We start from the raw sequence: 22,457 nt of genomic DNA on the forward strand, positions 1-22,457 counted from the left end.
ATGCACGTGGATATACATATATGTATACATATCTACATATGTATACATATGTGTATATGTATATATATGAGACTATATCAATAGATGCAGGAAATGTTTTTGGTAAAATACAATACTAATTCGTATTTAAAAAAAAAAACTAGAAAGCATAGAATTAAATGGAGCTTTCCTTAAAATATTTATCTATCTAAAATCAAGGGCAAGCATTATTAGTAATGGGGATAAACCAGAAGCCTTTTCGGTAAGATCAGGGGTGAAACAAAACTATCCATTGTCAACATTATTATTTAGTACTGTACTAGAAAGGTTGTCTATAGCATTATGAAAAGAAAAAAAAATTGAAGGAATAAGCATAGGCAATGAGGAAACACCACTCACTTTTTGCAGATATGTATGTACTTACCAACAAAACCCAGCAGGAAGAGATAGAAAGAAAATTACATTTAAAATAACTGCAGATAAACACTGAACACAATTAAAAAAACACTTCATTGAAATAAAAACAGATCTAAGGGACTGGAGAGATATTAATTGCTTATGGGTAGACTGAGTCATTGTAATGATAATACTGCCTAAATTCATTTATTTAGTGTCATACCATTCAAACTTCCAAAGAATACTTTATAGAGCTAGGAGAAAAAAATAGAAAATCCATCTGGAGGAACAAAATGTCAAGAATATCAAGAAATTAAATGAAACAAAAAATGTGAAGAAGGTAGCCTAGCAGTACCAGATCTCAGACTATAATATAAAGCTGTCACTGTTTGGTACTGGCTAGGAAATAGAATGGAACAGATTAGATACATGATACACAAAAGCAAATAAAAAAAAAAATAAAAGCAGTATTCACAGTGCCAACAGTCACGATAGTGCTTGATCGCAAAATGTAACAGACTTTCCATATAGAAGATAGAAGCAAAACCTTCAGACACCAGAAAACTAAATCCCCAAACCAGTAAGCCGATTCCATCACAGTAGTGAAGAAGTTTATAAACCATAACAGCACATAACACCATCCCTTAGCCCCCACAAACCAACACAAGACCAGTATTTTTACTCATGAGCCTATCTGTCTCCCTTGGAAGTATCCTCTCCTCCCAGCTGTCTAGCTTGCTCTGATTCCCATCTTGCTGTGGGCTCTCTCTTCCACCCTTCAGCAAACTCCTCCCACCATAGGCTCCATATTCAGCCTTTTATGGGGCAGAGTATATTTTCAAAGTAGGGAAGGCCTTCAAATTCCCTTAGACTTATTAAGGGGCAGGGAAGATCTTCAAATTCCCATTACCATTACAACACAATGACCTAGTGATCAATAACACAAAGATCCCAGCTGCTAGGACAGGAACTCACTATTTCACAAAAACTGTTGGGAAAAGTGGAAAAGTAGTCTGACAAACCGGGTATAGACCCAAATTTCATATCACATGCTAAGAAAAACTCAAAATGGGTATATGATTTAGAAAGAAAGTGTTTATATCATAAGCAAACTAGATGAGCTTAGAAATAATTACCCGTCAGATCTGTGGATAGGGGAAAAGTTCATGACCACGCAAAAGATAAAGAGATTCACAGGAGGTAAGTTGGATAATTTTGATTAAATTCTACAAACAAAACCAGTGTGGCCAAAATTAGGGGAAAAAAAGCAAGAAACTGGGGAATAAATATTTACAGCAAGTTTTTCTAATAAAGATCTCATCTTCAGTTGATCAAAGGACATGAACACAAAATTTTCAGAGGAAGAAATCCAAGCTATCACTAGCTTGATAAAAATGCTCTAAATCACTAATAATTAGAAATGCAGATGAAAATGAGTTGAGGTACCACATCATACCCATCAAATTGACTAAGATGACAGGAAAGGAAAATGACAGGTGATAGTGTGGATATGGGAAACTAGGTACACCAGTGTACTGTTAGTAGAGTTTTGAACTAATCTGACCATTCTGGAGAGCAATTTAGAACTATACCCAAAGGGCTATTAAACTCCTTTTGACCATGCAATACTTAATAGACCTATACCCCAAAAGGATTAAGAGGAAAAGGGTGTATATGTACAAAAATAATTTAACAGTTCTTTTTGTGGTGGAAAAGAACTGAAAATTGAGGGCATGCCCACATCATTTGGGTATTGGTTAAACAAGTTATAGAATATCAGAGTGATGGAATGCTGTTGTACTGTAATAAACGATAAAGGGGATAATTTCAGAAAAACCAGGAAAGATTTATATGAACTCATGCAAAGTGACATGAGCAGAAGCAGAACAATTTACACAATTACAGCCATATCATAAAGAAAATCTTAGCAATTCTGATCAACTTCAGTAATCCAAACTATTCCAAAGGACTCATGATGAAAAATGCTGTTGATCTCCAAAGAGAGAATTGATGGACTCAGATTGAAGAATATTTTTTTTTCTCCTTTATCTTCCTTTTTTCATCTAATGCATATTTTATTTTTTTTCCTTTTCAAGGGGATAGAGGCAAAAAGAGAATTTGAAAATGTGGAACTGATATAAAAAGTAAAGTTTAGAAAAAATTTCATTTTTATGTATTGAAACCACAGTAAAAGTGAGAGAACAATTTGTATTGTGAGGTATTGATTATTTCCTTACATGTGATTTCATTTACAGATGTCCAGCCTGTTGCTTATGAAGAGCCCAAGCACTGGTGTTCAATTGTCTATTATGAATTAAACAATCGAGTTGGAGAGGCTTTTCATGCATCTTCAACAAGTGTTTTAGTTGACGGATTTACAGATCCTTCCAACAACAAAAGTAGATTCTGCTTAGGTCTATTGTCAAATGTTAATCGTAACTCAACAATTGAAAACACCAGGCGGCATATTGGAAAAGGTAATATGATTTGGGACGTTTGTGATCATCTAGTTCAAACTCTTTATTTTTTACAGTGGAAGAAACTGAAGTCCAGATAATAGAAATAATTTGCCCATAATCATGTAACAGAGCCAGGATTTGGATCTAAGATCTTTCAATGTGAAATCCAAACTGCCTCCTTAATAGTTCATAGGTTATAGTTTTGGAACTAGAAGTGGCTTTAGAAATCATAGAATATAATCTCTTCATTTTTTAAAGGAAGAAACTGAGGACTAGAGTAGTTAAGTAACCATGGTCACAAAGCTTTTCTGGCTTTTTTACTGTATCAGGTAGAATTTGAATCCTGGTCTTCCTTACTTGAGACCTGTGCTTTTATCTTCCAAGTAAGTTTTTATTTATATTCAGAACTTTGAGTGTTTGGGGTTGAGGTAGCTGACTTTAAAGTTCCTGTAGTTTGAGAAGAGTTAGAGGCACATATATTAAAATATCAAGAATAGGTTTCCCTGAATCTTTCTGTACCCCTTCTGAGTTTTTTCTTTTTTAGTAGTCTCTTCTTACTGATCATGATACAAAGATGTATATGTATGTCCAGGTTCTTTAACCAAAGAAAATACATTCTTTTTTTCATAAATTCTTCCCCCGCCCAAATATTAGCTATGATAATGGACCCAGTAATTCCAGTATATTATAGAACAAATTCATTTTCATTACTCTGTTAGAACAATTGTGGGAGAAAAATCAATGTCATAACAAAAGGACTTTTATTTCTATTCCTACTGCTCATTCACTCATACATTAGAAAAAACTCAATGCATCATTTTCTTCTCCTGCCTAATGAAGCTAATATACCCAAGTGCTTATGGAATGAAATTTGGAGTTGGCTTGAGATGATTCTCCTGTGGATTATATGCAATTTCTTAAATGTTGTGCCTTCTTTGCTCTGTGAAACATACCCTTTCATCCATGTTTAATTCATGTACCTTTGGGGAATGAAGTGATTTTGACATACATCTACCCTAAAACAAATTAGGACATCTGTTCAATTAAATTATATGAGTGTATCCTAAAATTAACTTACATAACATTTTTTTTCCATTAGACAAAAATAATTGGGAAATGCTTTGCTAAATTTCATTTTAAAAGTAGTTTATATAACACCTAACATTAGAGACTCATCTAAAGGCCTTTTCTATCTTTCCAAAAAGATGACAGATGATTATTAAGGGGGAGAAGAAGGAAATACCAGAAACAAAAATATGAGAATAGATATAAACTTGGCTATTTGAGTATGAGAAGAGATCACATCCTATTATATAAATGGTAAAAGATTGCCATCTAGTGGTTGCCTGGAACACACATAAACCTTGCATAGATAAAAATTTTATCCTGTTTGTGATCTTAGTAATTGAAATTTATTTAAATATTTACTTCTAATGAATTTCTTTTCCAGGGGTTCACCTGTATTATGTTGGAGGGGAAGTCTATGCCGAGTGCTTGAGTGACAGCAGCATATTTGTACAGAGTAGAAACTGCAACTTCCATCATGGCTTTCATCCCACCACTGTCTGTAAGATTCCTAGTGGCTGCAGCCTAAAGATTTTTAACAATCAAGAATTTGCTCAGCTTTTGGCACAGTCTGTCAACCATGGATTTGAGGCAGTCTATGAACTCACTAAAATGTGTACAATCCGAATGAGCTTCGTAAAGGTGAGTTGATTCTGTTGTGACCTGATTTAATTCACTGCCTGGTGCTATAGCCCTCAATATTTGGTTTTCTGCAAGTTCTAATGGGGAAAAAAACTACAAATTTGATTATTCTCTAAATGCATTTGAGACACTGTTACTTTTTATGTGACTTAAATGTTTTTAAAGTGTCAGCAGAAGATATTCCCAAATATGTTGCCATGTTCCAGATTATAAAATGTAAGGAGAAAATTCTAATTTTAACTGCTGAGGAGACCAGTATAGCTGGGAACTCTATGGGAAACTGACCATCTTGCTTTCAATAATTTTAATATTAATATATTATAATACTAAGTGTACTTTTATCTTAAGAATTGTTTTGTGCATCTCAGAGCTGCTTCCTAAGAGTGACAGACTTCTGAGAGCTTTCAAATGAATACGTAAACTTTTCAATATTTGTGTTATTTCATGAGTAAAACTGAGAAGAGTGGTATCATTTCGTATTACCACATAAATACTTTAATGCTGCTGTAACATCACACTAAGGATAAAATAAGAAAAGAATTACCAGATACTTTCATTATTCTTTGGTCTCCCCTTTTCTGAAGTCTGATCAGGCCATTGTTCCTTCGCTATGTATGTGGCTGGCATTATTCTATCAATACTAGCATATTAATTAAGGATGGTTTCCTTTCTTATAGGAAGACAGAAGATAATGAGGAAAATGATTTTAATATGCCTGCTCATTTTCTTTGCCCTTTCACCTCCAATTTACCTGTGTCATCACTTCTCTTCCAGGAAGATAAGTGAGTTAGATCCAGAAAACGTGGGGGAAGTTAGGAAGAAAATATATATTTTTTCAATTAGCTAGTTTTTCAGATTAAAATATTCTGAATTTGAATTCAATAAATAAAAAACTACCCTTAAAGGGCAGTGATCACCTTTATTGAGTCATAGTTCCACCTATTGTAATTTATGGAAGGCTTAAATTCTAGTCTTTACTTCAATACCTTATAACTCTCTTAAGATTATAGGTTACAAAGCATTGCTGATGTGCATCAGTGAAGAGAATTTGCTTGTTATGAGTACCCTACATCGATGAAATTACAAGTTTCATTCACACATTGATTTTATTTATTATGACTGCCATTTCTTTAGATTCGTAATTGGTAATTTTTATCACTTATAAGAGGAGGGTTTTTTAAAGGACATTTTTTATATCAGAAATTTAAAGTTGCATATCAACAAAAATATGCTGTTGTCACAGTCTGAGGTAGAATTTAACATAAAAATCTCTTAATCTTTATAGGGCTGGGGAGCTGAATATCACCGGCAGGATGTTACCAGTACTCCATGCTGGATTGAAATTCATCTTCATGGACCTCTACAATGGCTGGATAAAGTACTTACTCAAATGGGCTCCCCTCTTAATCCCATATCTTCTGTTTCATAGTGCTGAAGTCTTATCTTCAGTTATGATATTAGTGACCTTATTTTAATTTTAGAGAAATCTTTAGTATGGATACTGTGAGCTTACATGGAGAACAGATATTACAGCTTACTTTTTTCTACCTACTTTTGACCAACACATTTGTATTTTGTAATGAATTCCTGTTTTTGTTCATGGTTGTGTTATGAAAATGGTAGTTGAAGTCTCAAAAATGACCTGAAAGATGCAGAGCAAATATTGTGACCTTTCATATACATAATTTTTTGATTTTGCATTTATCTTAAACTGGAAAATGCGTTTACTTCAATGTCACACCAATTTTTAAATGAACAAAAATTACCTTGGAGTGTGAGAACTTCAGAGGACATATTTTTCTTTTTTTAAAAAAATTTATAAAATGTGTTTTAAAGAAATGCCATTCACTGTTCTAGCTTTCAGATAGTCCGTAGTAAAGCAAAACTATACTTTCATAGGTGAATCATCATAAAATTTACATTTATTTCCTCTAAATATTTGCCTTACATAATAATGTGACTTCAATGTATATTTTGAAATACACTTAAAAAAATTATTACAGACAAGTGGTATCAGATGTGTGACAATATCCTAGTTCTGTCATGAACACTACTGTATATAGCTGGATGACAGGTCACAGGTTTGGTCCACTTTGATCGTGTTGCCTTTAGCCACCATTGTAAGGATTGTAATTTAGTTAAGAATAACCTTTTTATTTTGCACTTTTATGGGTGAATATTTTTAGTGTAGCCTTTGACAGAGCGCCCAAACAACTCAGATGTAGTTGTTAATCATTAGCTTGTTTGCTACCCCTTCTTGTTTCTTAATACACAAATGTTTCAGTTTGTAAATGACAGCACATACTTAAGTTGCAAGAAGGTTTTTTTCCTTCTATTTTTTATTTTCCCAAACAAAATTGTAAGATTTTTGTTTCCTAGCTTTAATGTGAGATGCCTTTTCACTCACAGTTATAAGATGGTATTAATGTTTTTCCAAATTAGTATTTTATTTTTCCCCAATTACATGTAAAAACAGTTTTCAACATTAGTTTCTTAAAATTGAGTTCCAAATTCTCTTCCTCGTTCCCTGCCCCTCACATTGAGAAGGCAGGCAATTTGCTATTGGTTCATACATGTGTATTCATAGCATTACTGTTAAGAGCCTGATTTCAGCCTAGAATGATTCAAGTCAGGTCATTTCTCAGAAGCATGTACTTTATGGCAAGTAAGCAGTTGTTTCATGGCCTGTATATAACAAAATTGAATTTCCAATGGTTTCTAAGGTTCCTCTTTTTAAAGAATTTATGTGTCAAAGAAGGCAAATTGTACTGTTAGGAGTTGTGCAATAGCTCCTCTAATTCACCTAATTCACTGCCTATATAAATGGCAATTAAGCACCCCCAAATAAAATTTTTGAGGGGAGGGATTAAAATTTTAAACCTTCAAGTTCTGGTTAACCAAGCTTCTTGTGAGCTACTATAATTTTCAGGTTAAAAGAACAGTCACCTTCTCACGGGTAGAATTACTGTGGGGAAAGGAAAGGATGCTTTTGAAGCAACTTATTTAGTTACCTATCCTCAGAAACTTCATTGTTGAATGCCTTTATAAAGTATATGAAAATTGGCATTGGTAGGAAAGATACAGATATATACTGATTTGGAGTTTTAAAATACAATATTTACTTGATTTCATACTTATTAATCTGAAGAAAGAAATGTGCCTTTTTGATGGAGAATGTGATTCCTTTTGGCATCTATACAAATATTTATTTGCTTTTTGTGAATTGCAACTAGTAGATAGATGATGTTTGCAATTTGGTTAAAATAAGAAAACATACAAATTTACATATTACCCTAGAGACAAACGCTTGGCTGGATGAAAGGAATACTTAATAGTCATATCTGAGTCCTACATGTAAATATGACTTGACATCTGGATCCTGAGTCTTCCAAATTTAGTAAATGTTATTTTTTGACTCTGCTTAGGAAATAGTCCTAGCTTCTTTTTTCTTCATTGTACTCTCAGAGAACCTACTTGAGGAAACTTTAATGGTAGAAGTCAATAAAGCTTAGTTTAAGAACAGAAAAGAGCCAGTGGATCATTTTCATGATGATGTAAATGAATTTTACAGTTTTGATATTGGATTAGGGGAGACATTGAGTTTTGGTGATTTGAATAGATCGGTTTTTGGACTGATTATAAGTACAAACTTCAGTGATTACTGGATATTATTACCCTTCTGAATTTGAATTTAGTTTAGATATGGCCCGTGAAGCTCCTTGCTTCTTTTTGCCACACCCAAGGAAAATTTTAAATGCTTATATGGATAACAAGTGTCATGTAAATCACAACCCAGGATATTAAAACTTTACTTGGCCAGCTTGAATTTCCTCTTTTGAGATCAAGTGCTGTCTCTTTGGTAGAAATTTAGCTGAGTATTGCTACCATAATTATCAGTAAATTGAATTTGGAGAATCACAGTTTTAAAATAAGAAATGGGCCGTGATAGATGGGTTTTATCTATGTGAGACAGATTTTTCTGGTATTACAGCAACTTTTTTTATCTGAGTGCAGATCTCTCTCCTGTTAATCTAGAGATTTTTTTAGGTGAATATAGATAGGGCATAGGGCTACAATCTTTATCACCAGTTAAGAGAACTTGAAAGAGTTTTAGAATCTAAGGTACTGTCATCTTCAGATCCAACTCTGGGGTGCCATTTGATCCTCTTGATGTCACTACTCAGTATATATTTCTGCATACTGTCAAAACCCAATAGTTCACCAGAATGCATTAGGTGAATTAAGCTGTTATTGATAAGGCAGTTATGAGGGATATCATAAGTAAACTATGATATTGGGTCAGAAACAAAACTTGACTTTTTCATGGTAAATATACAGATTAAAGAGAACAGGTATTGGGATTTACCAGTATATAGTTTTTGGATTATATTGTTCTAAAGCAGTGGTAAATAAAGTAAGTACCTCATAAATTACCCTTGAAAATAAAAATTTGAAAATAATTGTATCAAAAGTTATAGGGGCACATTTCTGCTATAGTAACGAGACCTTTTCTCAAAACGAAAACAAAACCCAACAATTGTTTTGTTTCCTGGGCTAATCTCATATAGAAGGATGTATGTATGTTTTTCACTCCAAGGGCCAGTCTCACTTTTCCAACTTTCTTTAGCAACCCTATACTAAAAATTTTAAGAGAAGGAGACAAAACAATCAAGACTATGTCCTCTGCTTCTCTATAAACAATTATCTGCCATTACCTATAAATAAGGCTGAAGAATGAGATTTTGTTAGGAATGGCCAGTAGTAAGGTATTTATTTAACTGTGCTATACAAAATAAGGTTCAGGATCTGGGCCTAGTTTAGTACAAGGTGCAGAGCTTTTCTTAATGAAAATTAGCCCTCAAAATATAGCTGTGTCACTCCAGAGAAAATCATACTGACAATAAAGTCCTGCTTTCAGAGACCATCATCATAACAGGTTTTCATATGGTACTTTCATTACAGGAACTTTGACAAATGCAGTTAATGTGATGTAGTCTCCCTTCTGCCTTCTCCCACACTCTCTGCCCCCATACCCTCACTATTCATAATGATATTCGGAGGGGTTTTGGGGGGGTGGAGTGAGGATGGGGGTGTTGATATAGGACGAGATTGAGCTTTAAAGAAGCCTTCTAAATTTTAGTCAAGAAGAAAGGTTTTATGTTGTTGCTTTCAACATAACATACATGGCACTATGCCACCATTTTAATAAAAAAGTGAGAGATAATAGTATATGATGACACATTGACATCCTAAAGAAATTGACTTAGAAATCTGAGCTCATTTGAGTTGATAACTCTTACCAGTGCTTCATTATGGTCAAGACTCTGATTTACTCCAATCAATTACTTGTTTAAGTGTTCTTGAAGGGCTATTCTCTCTAAAATAATATTGAAAATTTTATAAGTCATCTTTTATTTGCCCCTTACATGTCTCCTACTTGATTTATAGCCTTAATTACTGATTTGTTGATAGAATTTTTTTTTTCTTAAAGCTGGTTAAATTCCATTAAGATTAATAATGCAAAACAGTGGCATTGAGAGTGACGTTTATAACCCCAAACAGTGCAACTAATATTGACAAGCAAGATTATAAAAATCTGGCTGGGCAAAAAAACTAGTATTCCACATTGTCTGACTTTTAAAGGAAAAATAATCACTGTTTTCCCCTTTGAATGCCCTTTAAGATAATGTGCTTTGATCTAATTATATAGATTCTTAGTAGAGAACTTTTTAGTTATAGCAGCTGTTAGGTAACAATTTTGCAAATACATATCTAAAAAAAATGTTCCATAAATGACATTTTGAAAAGAATTGTTTTAGTTTTAACTGATTCTCTTACCATCACAAAGTTTGGGACTTTTTGTATGTGTGTGCCTATGCTTTTATAAAAAAGAAATTTGATATGCAAATGATAGACCAAATTATTTAATGATACCATCAGTCTGCATCTCGTTTGTAATGCTAGCATTATTATGCTTTTGTTTACATTAATGAAAATGAAATTCTAGCAACAAGTTTTAATTTTCTTCTCTTTTTGTTAATTTGTAAAATGTATTAGTCTTTATTGCGCTTTACAAATCCATAATGCTTATGAATTTTTGAATATTGCTTGTAAGTACTCTGGATTTCAATAAACCTCATTTTTTCTCTAATTTTTTTAAGCTTAAATGTCAGAAAAAATTAACATTTCCCTGTACATAGTAGAACGCAAGATTGTACACGAAACCAGGAATCTCCCATTTTGTGATGCTTTTTAAAGTATATGATAAATATATCTTGTTATTTTCAAAAACTTCCCTGCTGTGCTTCCTTCTGAACTATCTTTTGTTCTCCTTTGTGCATTTTTTGAAATGTTTCAGTGATCTTTTTTTGACTTCACTATTGCTAATTCACTCTCCTTTCTGGCCATCCCCCCAAATTAAAAAGAAAGCCAGACTTTTATAGCAGTTAAGCAGTCAGGCAAAACAAATCCACATAATTACTGTGTCCAAAAATGTAAGTCTTTATGTGTTTTGACCCCGTCACCTCTTTCTCAGGAGGTAGGGAATTTGCATCATCATAGATCCTTCAAGGATGAAGTTAATCATAGCTTTGATAACATGTTTTTAAAAATCCTTACGTTGTTTACATTTTTGTCCTTGTAAAAATTGTTTACTTGGTTCTGTTCCCTTCATTCTACAACAAATCATTACCTAAATTGTCTGAGATTATTTTTAAAGTATAATAATGCTACATTCATATACCACAATTTATTCATTCTTACCCCTTAGTTTTCAGTTTCTTTTTATTTTACTTTTAATGCCCTTCCTCCCTACTCTCACCCATTTTCCTGTTGAGTTTCATACAGTTCACAACAAATCATGTGTGTCCATTTGTTTGGTTGTTCACCCCTCCTTAGTAAAGAGTGGGGTTCATCTGATGCCTTTTCTTGACTGTTGCATTTCTGGGACTTTTCTTTTTGGGGTTTCTTTTAGGAGGTAATCAATGGATTTTTTTCTATCATCACTTGTCTTCTGCTTCTAATAGAGCTAGACGATCTTAATTTATGATTTCTTGAAATAAGTGTCCAAGCCTTTTTTAATTTTTTGATCATAGTTTTCAGGAAGTACAATGATTCTGAAATTCTCTCTGCTTGACCTGTTTTCTAGATTCATTGTTTTGTAGTAAATACCTTAACATTTTTTTTTTCTGGCTTAATTTCTATTAGGTATTCACATAGGCCTTGTGAAAAAATTTGTTTTTCCTTTGAGTCCTTGCTTAGTTTTTATGTTAGTTTATTTTCTCCTTTTAGGTTGTGTTTTTGGGCATCTCTAATACTTTGTAGTGGCCAAAATCTTTTATTTATTCATTTCTTTTGCCTTAGTTCCCAATTTGGGACTGTGTATAAGGGTTAAATTCTACCTTCTGCCACACTTTTGTTTGGGGTCATCAGCTCTACACGGTCCAGATCTGGATAACCTGGGTCCCTATGTTTATTTTTATCTTCCAGGTTTGGGCTCCCGTGGATCTTTAAAGTTTGAGAATCTTCACCATGGCATTTCAGGACAGTTCTAGGGACTATAAATTCTCTGGGCCTTAGGTTGTTCTAATCTAAATACTACCACAACCCCATGTCTTCACATTGGTCACTGCTATTCCAGGATTCTAAAGATCTTGTTCAAGGGTTTCTGATTAATTTAGGGTTTTCTTGGGGAACTCTCCATTTTTGCTGCTTCAGGTTACAGAATCCTGTAGGCTACCTGTGTCTTTGACTGATTCCTGATCACATTGAGAAGCTGCTGTCTTGGGGTGAGGAGCCAGGATGGCAGAGCACAAGCAAGAAATTCTGTGACCCTCCCCCCCAAACACCTCAAATACCTATAAAATAAGACTAAACAAATTTTAGAGCTACAGAATCCACAAAGTGACAGAGAAAAACAAATCTGCTGAAGGCAACCTGGAAGGCCAACAGAAAGGGTTCATTGAAGCGCGCTGGGATCCAGGGGCAATCCCATGTGAGCTGTGTGGTTTCGGCCCCAGGGAGGCAGTAGACTTCAGGAGAGTGAGTCACCAGCAGCTGTGGTGGTTTCCAGACTTTTCAACCCAAAAAGAAAGTGAAAGGTTAGTATGGAATTCTGTTGGAAAGAAGAGGCGCATTTTGGACCCTGTCCACCAGACAAGAGGTGGCAGAGGCATGGCGGCTACAGTGTCTGCCACATGGCTGTCTCAGGAGCTCCTGGCCTATAGATCATAGGAGGACCAAGCGACCATTCAGAGGGTAATTGCTCTTGCTTTGACCTGCTTGGATCTGGGTCGCTTTCTTGGGCAGTGATCCTAAGGTGAGAAATGCCAGTTTGCCAGTATAGTGTCTGTAGAGAGGATGCCCTCCTCAGACCTCTGACAACATTTGCGAAAACCCCAGGGATTTGGGACAAAGGTCTCCTCTCTGGAAGCAGAGTTCCACTGTGGCAAAGTGATCAAAAGGCAAATAATAGATTGGCAATATGATCAATCAGAGGAAGCACAAACAGACCATAGAATCCTTTTTGTGGGACAAAAAGGATCAAAGCATGGAATGGGAGGAAGAGAAGACAATGAAGTCAAAACTCCTGCATTAAAAGCTTCCAAGAAAAATATGAATTGGTTATAGGCCATGGAGGCACTCAAGAAGGATTTTGAAAATAATGGAAGAGAAGTGGAGGAAAAATTGGGAAGAGAAATGAGAATAATGCAAGAAAATCATGAAAAGAGAGTCAACAGCCTGACTGAAGAAAATAATACCTTAAAAAATAGACTAACTCAAATGGCAAAAGAGGCCCAAAAAGCCAGTAAGGAGAAGAATGCCTTAAAAAGCTGAATTTGCCAGATGGAAAAGGAATTTCAAAAACTCACTGAAGAGAATAATTCCTTCAAAATTAGATTGGAGCAAATGGAAGCTAAATACTTTATGAGAAATCAAGATACTATAAAACAGATCCAAACAAATGAAAAAAAAAAATAGAAGACAATGGGAAATATCTCATTGGAAAAACCACTGACCTGGAAAATAGATCCAGAAGAGATAATTAAAAAATTGTTGGACTACCTGAAAGCCATGATCAAAAAAAGAACCTAGAAATCATCCTTCAGGAGCTTGTCCAGGAAAATTGCCCTGATGTTTTAGAACCAGAGGGCAAAATAGAGGTTGAAAGAATCCATCGATCACCTAAAAAAGATCCCAAAAAGAAAACTCCTAGGAATATTATCCAAATTCCAGAGTTCCCAGGTCAAGAAGAAAATACTGCAAGCAGTCAGGAAGAAACAATTTGAGTCTTGTGAAGACTTAGCAGCTTCTACATTAAGGGATTTGAAGGGCTTGAAATATGATATTCCAGAGGTCAAAGAAGCTAGCATTAAAACAAAGAATCACCTACCCAGCAAAGCTGAGTATAATGCTTCAGGGGAAAATATGGTCATTCACTGAAATAGAGGATTTTCAAGCATTCTTCATGAAAAAAACAGAGCTGAACAGAAAATTTGACTTTTAAATACAAGAAGCAAGAGAAGCATGAGAAGGTAAACAGGGAAAAGAAATCATAAGGAACTTATTAAAATTGATCTATTTTCATTCCTACATGGAAAAATGATAGTTGTAACTCATGATACTTTTTTCAGCATGACAGTTGATGGGAATATATATGTGTGTGTGTATATATATATATATATATATATGTATACATACATATGTTTATATAGGAGGGTACATGTGTGTATAAATACATATGTGAGTGTGTGTATATCTGTATACATGTATAATAAAGGGCACACGATCAGTTGAATAGGAAAGGAGGATATCTAAAAATAAAATTAAGAGGAGAGAGAGGAATATAATGAGAGGAGATAGGGAGAGATAGAACAGGGCAAATTACCTCATATAAAAGAGGCAAGGGAAGCTACTGTCTTATTTGCTTGCTCCTGAGTTGGCTTTGCTGGTGAACCTATTTCCTGCTGACCTTTGGGTTCTGGCTGACTTTTTCTGCAATTCTGGGGTAGAAGATGTAATGGTAATATAATTTGAAATTGAAGATCCCTTTGTGTTGGCAAAAGTAGCAGGTACTTAATTAACGCTTAGTAACTGACCAAGTCTCTGATTGGGGGAATAGAAGGAATGAACTCTTGAGTCTCCTGTTACTGATGTAACAGGAAAGGGTTGGTTGAAAGGGGAGAAAGCTTAATGCTGTGTATATAAGAAAAGCCCCAGAGAGGCACAGTCAGAATTTCCCTGAGACCGAGAGCTGGTGGCAGAACAGCTACAGAAGAATGGAGAACTGAGTCCTGAGAACTTGTGGTGGTGGATCTTCTAAACAGGATCCCAGCAGCCTGGAGCCCAGGAGACAGGAGCCCAGGTGACTGAAGCATGACTGGGATGCTGAGACTTTGTTTGCAGCTTGGTTGAACCTTGAATTCCCTGGAGTAGAAATGGTGAAGGACATGGACCAGACCCTGTGAACTTCAGTGTGGAGCAAGACCTGCCCAGAGAGCTGGTCAGGAAACTGGGAGCTGTCTGCCATTGAATCCAGGTTACAGTCTGGTGAATCCAGGTAGAATCTGGGACCATGGAAGGGGATCCAGGGAATCTGAGAACAGGCCCCAAGTCAAGATGAAAAGACCTCTCCTTGGGTACTGAGTAATTATGGAATTATAGTTTACTAGGGACCTAAGGGGTGGAGGTTTTGTGTATGATACTGAGGAAGACTTTGCTGAATAAGTGACTGATTGTACTTTGAGTACTTTGAGATATTGTTACTGATAAGTGACTGATTGAGTTAATCAAGACTTTGCTATGAGTGGAATTCCGACTTTGACTATGTACTTTGAGACTACTTATAAGTGACTGATTGAGTTAACTTAAGAGTGACTATTTTACTTTGAGACTATGTTGTGAATGTTATATTTTGATTTTCCGTGGATGTTTTGCTTTTGTTATGGAATAGAGTGATCACTATACTGTGTAATCAGAACCTTAAAAGCTGTTCACAGTAGCATTCTTCTGGAAAGCTGCTTGTGCATGGCATTACACATGGTAGTTTCTCACGAATTTCTTAATTATTATTGGATCTCGTGTGATTTTGAGGTTTTCACTAGAACTGTTCTGTGAAAATTGGGCTACCTCCTTCCATTCAGGTAGCTATCTTGACTGAAAGTCAATAGACCCAGAATTTTAATACCAGCTGACCAATGATACATTGTGTAAGCCATTTCTCCTCCTTCTCTGGGTTCTTAATCTATTTAAAATATACTGCATTGTTGATACAGTATTGTGTATAATCACATATAAGGTCTTTCTAGTGCTAATTTGGAGTAATTATAAATTAGTTGCCTCTATTTTAAGCTAAATTCTAATAATCCATTTTGTAAAGGTTACGTATGTTTATTTTTAAGTTGATAAGATTTAGTAAAGCATTAATTTAGGGTCAGAGAACCTGGTTTCAAATCTCAGCTGTACTAGTGACTTTGGGGTTTGTCTCTCTGGTGACAGTTTCTGTTTTTGTAAAATGTGATTTATGGCGGATTAAGTGATCTCTAAGGTCTCATACTCTAAATCCTATTATTATCCTTTGTCCCACCCTTTTTCCTTCATTATTTAGCCTTTGTGAAAGGAATACAACTTTGTTGTATGTCTGAGAAGAAAATAATTATGATGGTAATCTGAAAAAAAAAATTAAAAAGCTAAATAGAAATATATATATATACTGTTTATATGTGTATGTATCTTTCATTATCCAATACTGTGCTCTCCTATCAGCTCAGATGATAGAGAAGAGTGTATTTGAAAAGCTGTGCTTTTACAATGAGTTTTCTTGATATTCTAAGCCATAGAAATTTGTATGAAAGTTATAAACAAAAAAATTTCACATTATAGAATAAAAAACCAACTTTTTTGAATGGTACTTTTCTTTCCCCTAAATTGTATACTCTGATTTGTAACCACATTTTCCCAAAACTATAGCAGTTAAAAGAACTATCAGCAAATGCCAATATAAGAAAAAAAATTTAATTTTTTTTAAATTTAAAGCGAATGAGGCATTACAGATTATACTAGAGCACAGGGTGAGGGAATTAGGGATATCAGGACCATGAGACCGATCTTATTGTGGAGCTAACATGCTTGCTGGAAAAGTTTGTAATTATTACCTCATGGTTCTGCTTAGAATCTGATACCGATTCTTACTTTCTAGATTTTGGGAAAAGGATTGGCATAGCACTGCCACTTTTGACTTTTGCTTTATTGGATATGGTCCCAATGGCTACTGGAGAATTAGGTGATTAAAATATTTGGCTTATTAGTCTTTTAATGTGTTTTATTTTTCAATAATATTATTTTACCAAGAAAAAATGAGGGTTAAGTAGCTCATTTTACAAGTGTTTATCATATGCCTAGGTCTTAGGCAAGGTGAGGAAGTTGCTATTATGGTCTATTTTATTCTTTCTCTATGTTTGGCAGAAAAAGGCCAATTCCACCAAAGCCTTTGTTAATGAAAGTCTCTCGAGAATGAAAGAAATGAAATAATTTAACATGATAAATATGCAGCATCTTCTGTTTGGAGAAAATGCTCCCAAAAGCAATTATTCCTTTGATTTCTTTTGTATCAGATTTTGTTACTGGTATTTTATAAATACCCTTTATATATACGTGTGTGTGTGTTTATTGACATTTTATAATAGAACAATCAGTTAAATACAGCAGATTCTAACTTCAGTCATAACTGGTGACATCTGCTCCAATTATCTTTCAGCAACAAAGATAAGGAATGTGTTTTTACCACCACGGTAATTATAGTGTGGTTCATATTGTATAAATATATGAATTGAGTAATAATTATCATAGTGCTTGTTTAGAAATATGAGGTATATCTGTGGTTGAGTAGAGAGTGTTAAAATTCTATTGATTTTAAAGTTTGCAAGATTTTAACACATGAGTAAATTGACTTTTGAAAAAGCAAATTAATATGTTTTACCAGGATTGTGTATTATTGACTGGGGGTATTTAAAGAGGAGGCATACATTAGTTATAACAGTATAACTCCAAAAACTGGCTGCTTAGCAGCTTCTACTTAAGGAGTTTGCTTTGGGGCTAAGGATTCATTTATGATGAATTTCCTAATAAGCTAGATGTTTGTAAGTGTGTTTTTACACATTTGGAGTGGGATGTATACAGGATTTAAATTTTTTTTTTTTTATAAGCAATCGGGGTTAAGTAACTTGCTCAAGGTTACAGGGCCAGTTATTTCTGAGTGTGGTGCTAAGTATCAGAGCCCAGATTTTATCCCGAGGTCATCCTGACACTGGAGCCGGTGCTCTTACTTGCTGAGCCACCTGGCCGCCCCTAAGCAATTGGGGTTAAATAACTTGCTCAAGGTTACACGGCCAGGTGTTTCCGGGTGGGTGCTAAGTGTCCAAGCCTGGGATTCAATCCCCAGGTCATCCCGACACTGGAGCCAGTGCTCTTAGTCGCTGTGTTACCTGGCCGCCCAGGATTTTAATTTTTGAAGTAAGGTTTTTAAATCTGTGTATTGGTGAAATATTTAAACTTTAATTTCTCAGGACTTTTTTCTCATCAGCAGTCCAAAAAGCATCAAAACACTTTAAATGTTTAAGTAACAAAACTTATCTCTATGTGAATAATAATCAGTTGTAAAATCATGTGGAGTAGTTGCCATATTTGGCCCCTGGCCTCTAAGAAGTAACCGGTTCCGGACAGCTGAATTTTTTACTGATGATCAGAGATTCAGAATAGAATCCAAAACATCCTTCAGAGGGCAGCCAGGTGGCTCAGCGAGTAAGAGCACCGGCTCCAGTGTCGGGATGATCTGGATCAAATCCAGGCTCAGATACTCAGCACCATACCCAGAAATAACTGGCTGTGTAACCTTGAGCAAGTTACTTAACCCCTATTGCTTAAAAAAAAAAAACAAACAAAAAAAACCATCCTTCAGGTTCCATTTATCCCCAGTTTAGTTCAGTCAGTCAATTCTCAACTGCCTCCTTTACTTGGTAATATTAATTTGTTTTTTGATACAGTCTGAGCAAATATCCCATTCTGTTTATAATGGAGTTTAAAGATAACTGGGGGAGCAGCTAGGTGGCGCAGTGAATAGAGCACTGGCCCTGGAGTCAGGAAGACCTGAGTTCAAATGTGAACTGACACTTGACACACTAGCCGTGTGACTTTGGGCAAGTCACTTAATCCCAATTGCCCTCCAGAAAAAAGCCAAAAAAGATAACTGGGAACCTTTACATAGGAAGATTAGTACTCCCTAGCTCTTTCTTGAAATTGTTAATGGTACCTTACCTTAATGGCAAGGCCACTGAACCATATTTTCTAGACAGTATATTTTTGTTCAGATAATAGAACCACTCTTATGTGTCCAAACTACCAGAACTGCTTCCAAGCCATCCCCCACAACCATGATTGAGGGAAAAATCATTTTGGAGAGAAAGCCCACTTTCTTTGTCACCACCACTAGCAACAGTTGACCAACTACTTCTCGTCCAACTTTTAAAGGCATCAAGGAAGCCACTCCTATGGAGAAGGTATTAGCTGTTGCCAACCTGCTTCCATATACACAGGATGGACAAACCAGCCTAAATAAAGTAGCACTGACAGACAGGAAGGCAGCATGTACAAGGCAAGCCAAACCCCAGTGAAGACAAGGCCATGATCCTGGGCACCCAGAGCCTTGGTAATAGCAATGCCTCCAGCTCAGTGCCCTCAGCCATCATTCTGAGGATGCAACCTGGCAGTTTTTCCTGCAGGTGCTAGAGTCACAGCTACTGAAACCCAGAAAAGAAAGTTCTTTACCTTAGTCCTGTCAAAAGGTTCATCAGAAATTGGTGCTTTATCAGTGGAAATGACATTAAAGAGTAGGCATTATCATCTGTTTTGTGATTATACATTAAGAATTATGGGACTTTTCCATCTGACTTGCAGTTTAAACCTTTACTGTTTTATCTCCCCCATTAGAATACAGGCTCCTTGGGGCAGCTAAGTGGCCTAGTGAGTAGAGCATCGGCCCAGAGTCAGGAGGACCCGGGATTGGTTCCAGTTCCAGCCTCAGACACTTACACCCACACCCACCCACACACACACACACAAACTGGCCGTGTAACCTTGGGCAATTTACTTAACCCCAATTGCTTTAAAAAAAAAAAATACAGGCTCCTGGAGAGGAGGGATTTAACTTTTCTATTTGTATACCCAGCACTTAGCACTGAGCTTTGAACATAGTAAGTGCTCGTTCATTCATTCAAACTTTTCTTTTACTTTCCTGTTCACTTATATCTTCAGCTGGATAAACTCAAGCTTTTCTTTTAAAACTGCTTTCACAGGACTTTTAAATTGTTGTTCTTTGCTTAAATAAAGCACTACCAAATGCTATCTGAACCAAAGCAGGAACCCTAAAACTGGAATGAATTCCACTAATTCATACCTAACTGACCTGAACCCAAATAATTTTTTTAACAAACATGAAAATAAATGGTAACTATGAATGCTTCTCTGGCAGAACTGAAACGCTGCCACGTGGTACATGACTGAGAAATGTATTGAGTATGTAGTATACATTCCCTTCTCTCTGGTGGAAGCCTTTGCTTCCTTAGTGTCATTGTAGGATGTTATAGATAATGTATGCAAATTAGGCTCACTTCCATTCAACACATTCACTGCTAAGAGAAGTCAGTCAACACATCATTTGTTACATGCTTTACTAAGTGCTAGACACTATGTTAAAGTGCTGAGGATAGAAAGAAACATTGGTTCCTGTTCTAAAGGAATTCAAATCCTAGTTGACCTAACATGAAAATAACTTGTAGATGAATGAGTCCTGCAGCACTACACATTTCTCAGTGGAGTCTAGACTTTTCACTTTTAGTCAGTTTTCACAATACCTTTTCATGGTCTCCCTTTGACTTCAGTGGGACAAAAGCTAAGCATTCAGATACATCCCAAACAAAGCTAGGCAAGAGAAATAGATAAGATAAAGCTATATGCCAAAGATCTTCGATGTGCTCAATGTTTCTGCTGAGTTACATTGAAGTATACTTTCCGGATATGTCGGTGGCCCAGTAGAAATAGATGAAAAAGCGGATTTCTTAGGACTTGTTTGGATTCCTTGAATTCTATGCATTGTTGTAGATGGAGAACCTGCAGCACTATACATTTCTCAATGGAGTCTAGACTTTTCACTTTTAATCAGTTTGCAAAATGCATTTTCATGGTCTCCCATTGACTTCAATGGGACAAAATGTAAGCATTCAGATAAATGCAAAACAAAGCTAGGTAAACAAGATGTATTATATGAGTTGAAGAGACATAGGTAAGATAAAGCTGTACGCCAAAGATTTTGGATGTGCTCCAAATATGTCAATGGCCCAGTAGAAAAAGACATCAACAGTGTCTAGGCCTGCAGAGTGGTCTAGCAGGATGAAGAGTGATAAAAGGCCATTAGATTTAGTAATTAACCTATAAGTAGTAACTTTGAAGAGAGCAGTTGTTGGGAACCATAAATCAAATTGCAATGCACTTAACAGGTATTTTAGCAAGATGAAGATGTAGTCAAAGGTAGGAATACCTGATACTTAATGACCTGTCAGTGCCCAAGTGGACATAAATTGTGAAGTTCATCTACATTGGTAGAGGGTGTGTTCCTCTTCAAGAGTCCCCTTAAAAAAAAAGGAGGGACGGCTAGGTGGCGCAGTGAGTAAAGCCTCGGCCTGTAGTCAGGAGGTCTCAAGTTCGCTTCTGGCCTCAGACAATGAACACCCACACAGAAAAACTAGCCATGTAACCTTGGGCAAGTTACTTCACCCCAATTGCCCTCGAAAAGGCAAAAAAAAAAAAAAAGTAACAAGGTGAGGCAAGGATTCTAACAATAGACTCAGGCCCCCATACTGAAAAAAAGGAATAATCTCAGATTTCTATGTTAGGAGAAAAGAGCTCATGCTCTGAATTTGTGCAACACTCATTTTATAGAGAGGAAACTGAGGCACAGAGAAGTTAAGTGCCAAGGGTCACAGAATTAGTAAATGTTGGTCTAATCAGGACCAACCAAGTTTTCTTGACTCTAAATCTAGCTCCCTGTGTACTATACCATGCTTCCTTAGGCACTTTCTAATGGAGATTTGTGGTCAGAAAAAAAAAGTCTTTAATCTTTGCAAAGGTCTACTTTGATTAACTTTATTGAAAGTGACACCAGAGCTGGAACTGAAACCCACCCACTCAGGGCCAATGGTAAAATCCCTCATTCCAGACCTGAGTTTTTTTAACTGACCTGAAATTATGGACTTCTTCAAGATAAAGATTTGGATAAAGGGGCCATTCAGAGGGAGGGCAAAGTACCCAGGGATTTATTCTGTGAAGTTTGAAGTTTGGATTCAGTCCGCACTTGAGGACCCACAGGTTCCCTACCCCTTCTCTAGGCCATAAAGAATTAGCTCAGGGAATTGAATCAATAAACATTAAGAACCTGCCTTATGCTAGGCACTATGCTAGGTGCTGTGGAAATAAATACAAATGAAGCAATCCCTGCCCTCCACTAGGAAGACAATCTAGCCATATGAAAACACAAAGGCAAGGCAATGGTAGGGAGGCATTAACAGCTTTTGTGGATCAAAAAGCCTCATGTATGAAGCAGTGTTTGAGCTGAGATTTTAAGGAAATGAAGGAATTCTAGGAGAGACGAGAAGTGGGTGTGTTTCAAGCATGGGAGAGAACAAGAAAATAAAAGCAGAGAGAGGAGATGGAATATCATTTGAGGCAAGTTTGGCTAGAACATGGAGAGGAAGTAATGTATAATTGGAAAGCCAGATTGGAACTAGAATGAAAGACTTTAAATGACAAATGAGTCCATTTGTGAACCCAGAAGTAATGGAAGGAGGGCCCCCTGGAGTTTAACCAGGA

The 22,457-nt window shown here is 35.9% G+C and overlaps 1 protein-coding gene across 5 annotated transcripts in view; it reads left to right on the forward strand.

Annotated features, from left to right (window-relative positions):
- Positions 1-10,832, forward strand: part of SMAD5 (SMAD family member 5) — a 49,214-nt gene extending 38,382 nt beyond the window's left edge. For all 5 annotated transcript variants that reach the window (XM_069091891.1, XM_069091890.1, XM_069091894.1 and 2 more), the window contains 3 exons: positions 2,631-2,852; positions 4,285-4,541; positions 5,827-10,832. In XM_069091891.1, coding sequence (XP_068947992.1) covers positions 2,631-2,852; positions 4,285-4,541; positions 5,827-5,970 — 623 coding nt within the window. In that variant the 3' untranslated portion in view covers positions 5,971-10,832. The remainder of the gene's footprint in view (positions 1-2,630; positions 2,853-4,284; positions 4,542-5,826) is intronic.
- Positions 10,833-22,457: the final 11,625 nt, after the last annotated feature.

Source organism: Petaurus breviceps, unplaced genomic scaffold, assembly GCF_028583685.1.
Source record: "Petaurus breviceps papuanus isolate PSGF00001 unplaced genomic scaffold, PetGlider_PUasm1.0 189, whole genome shotgun sequence".
NCBI classification, from domain to species: domain Eukaryota; kingdom Metazoa; phylum Chordata; class Mammalia; order Diprotodontia; family Petauridae; genus Petaurus; species Petaurus breviceps.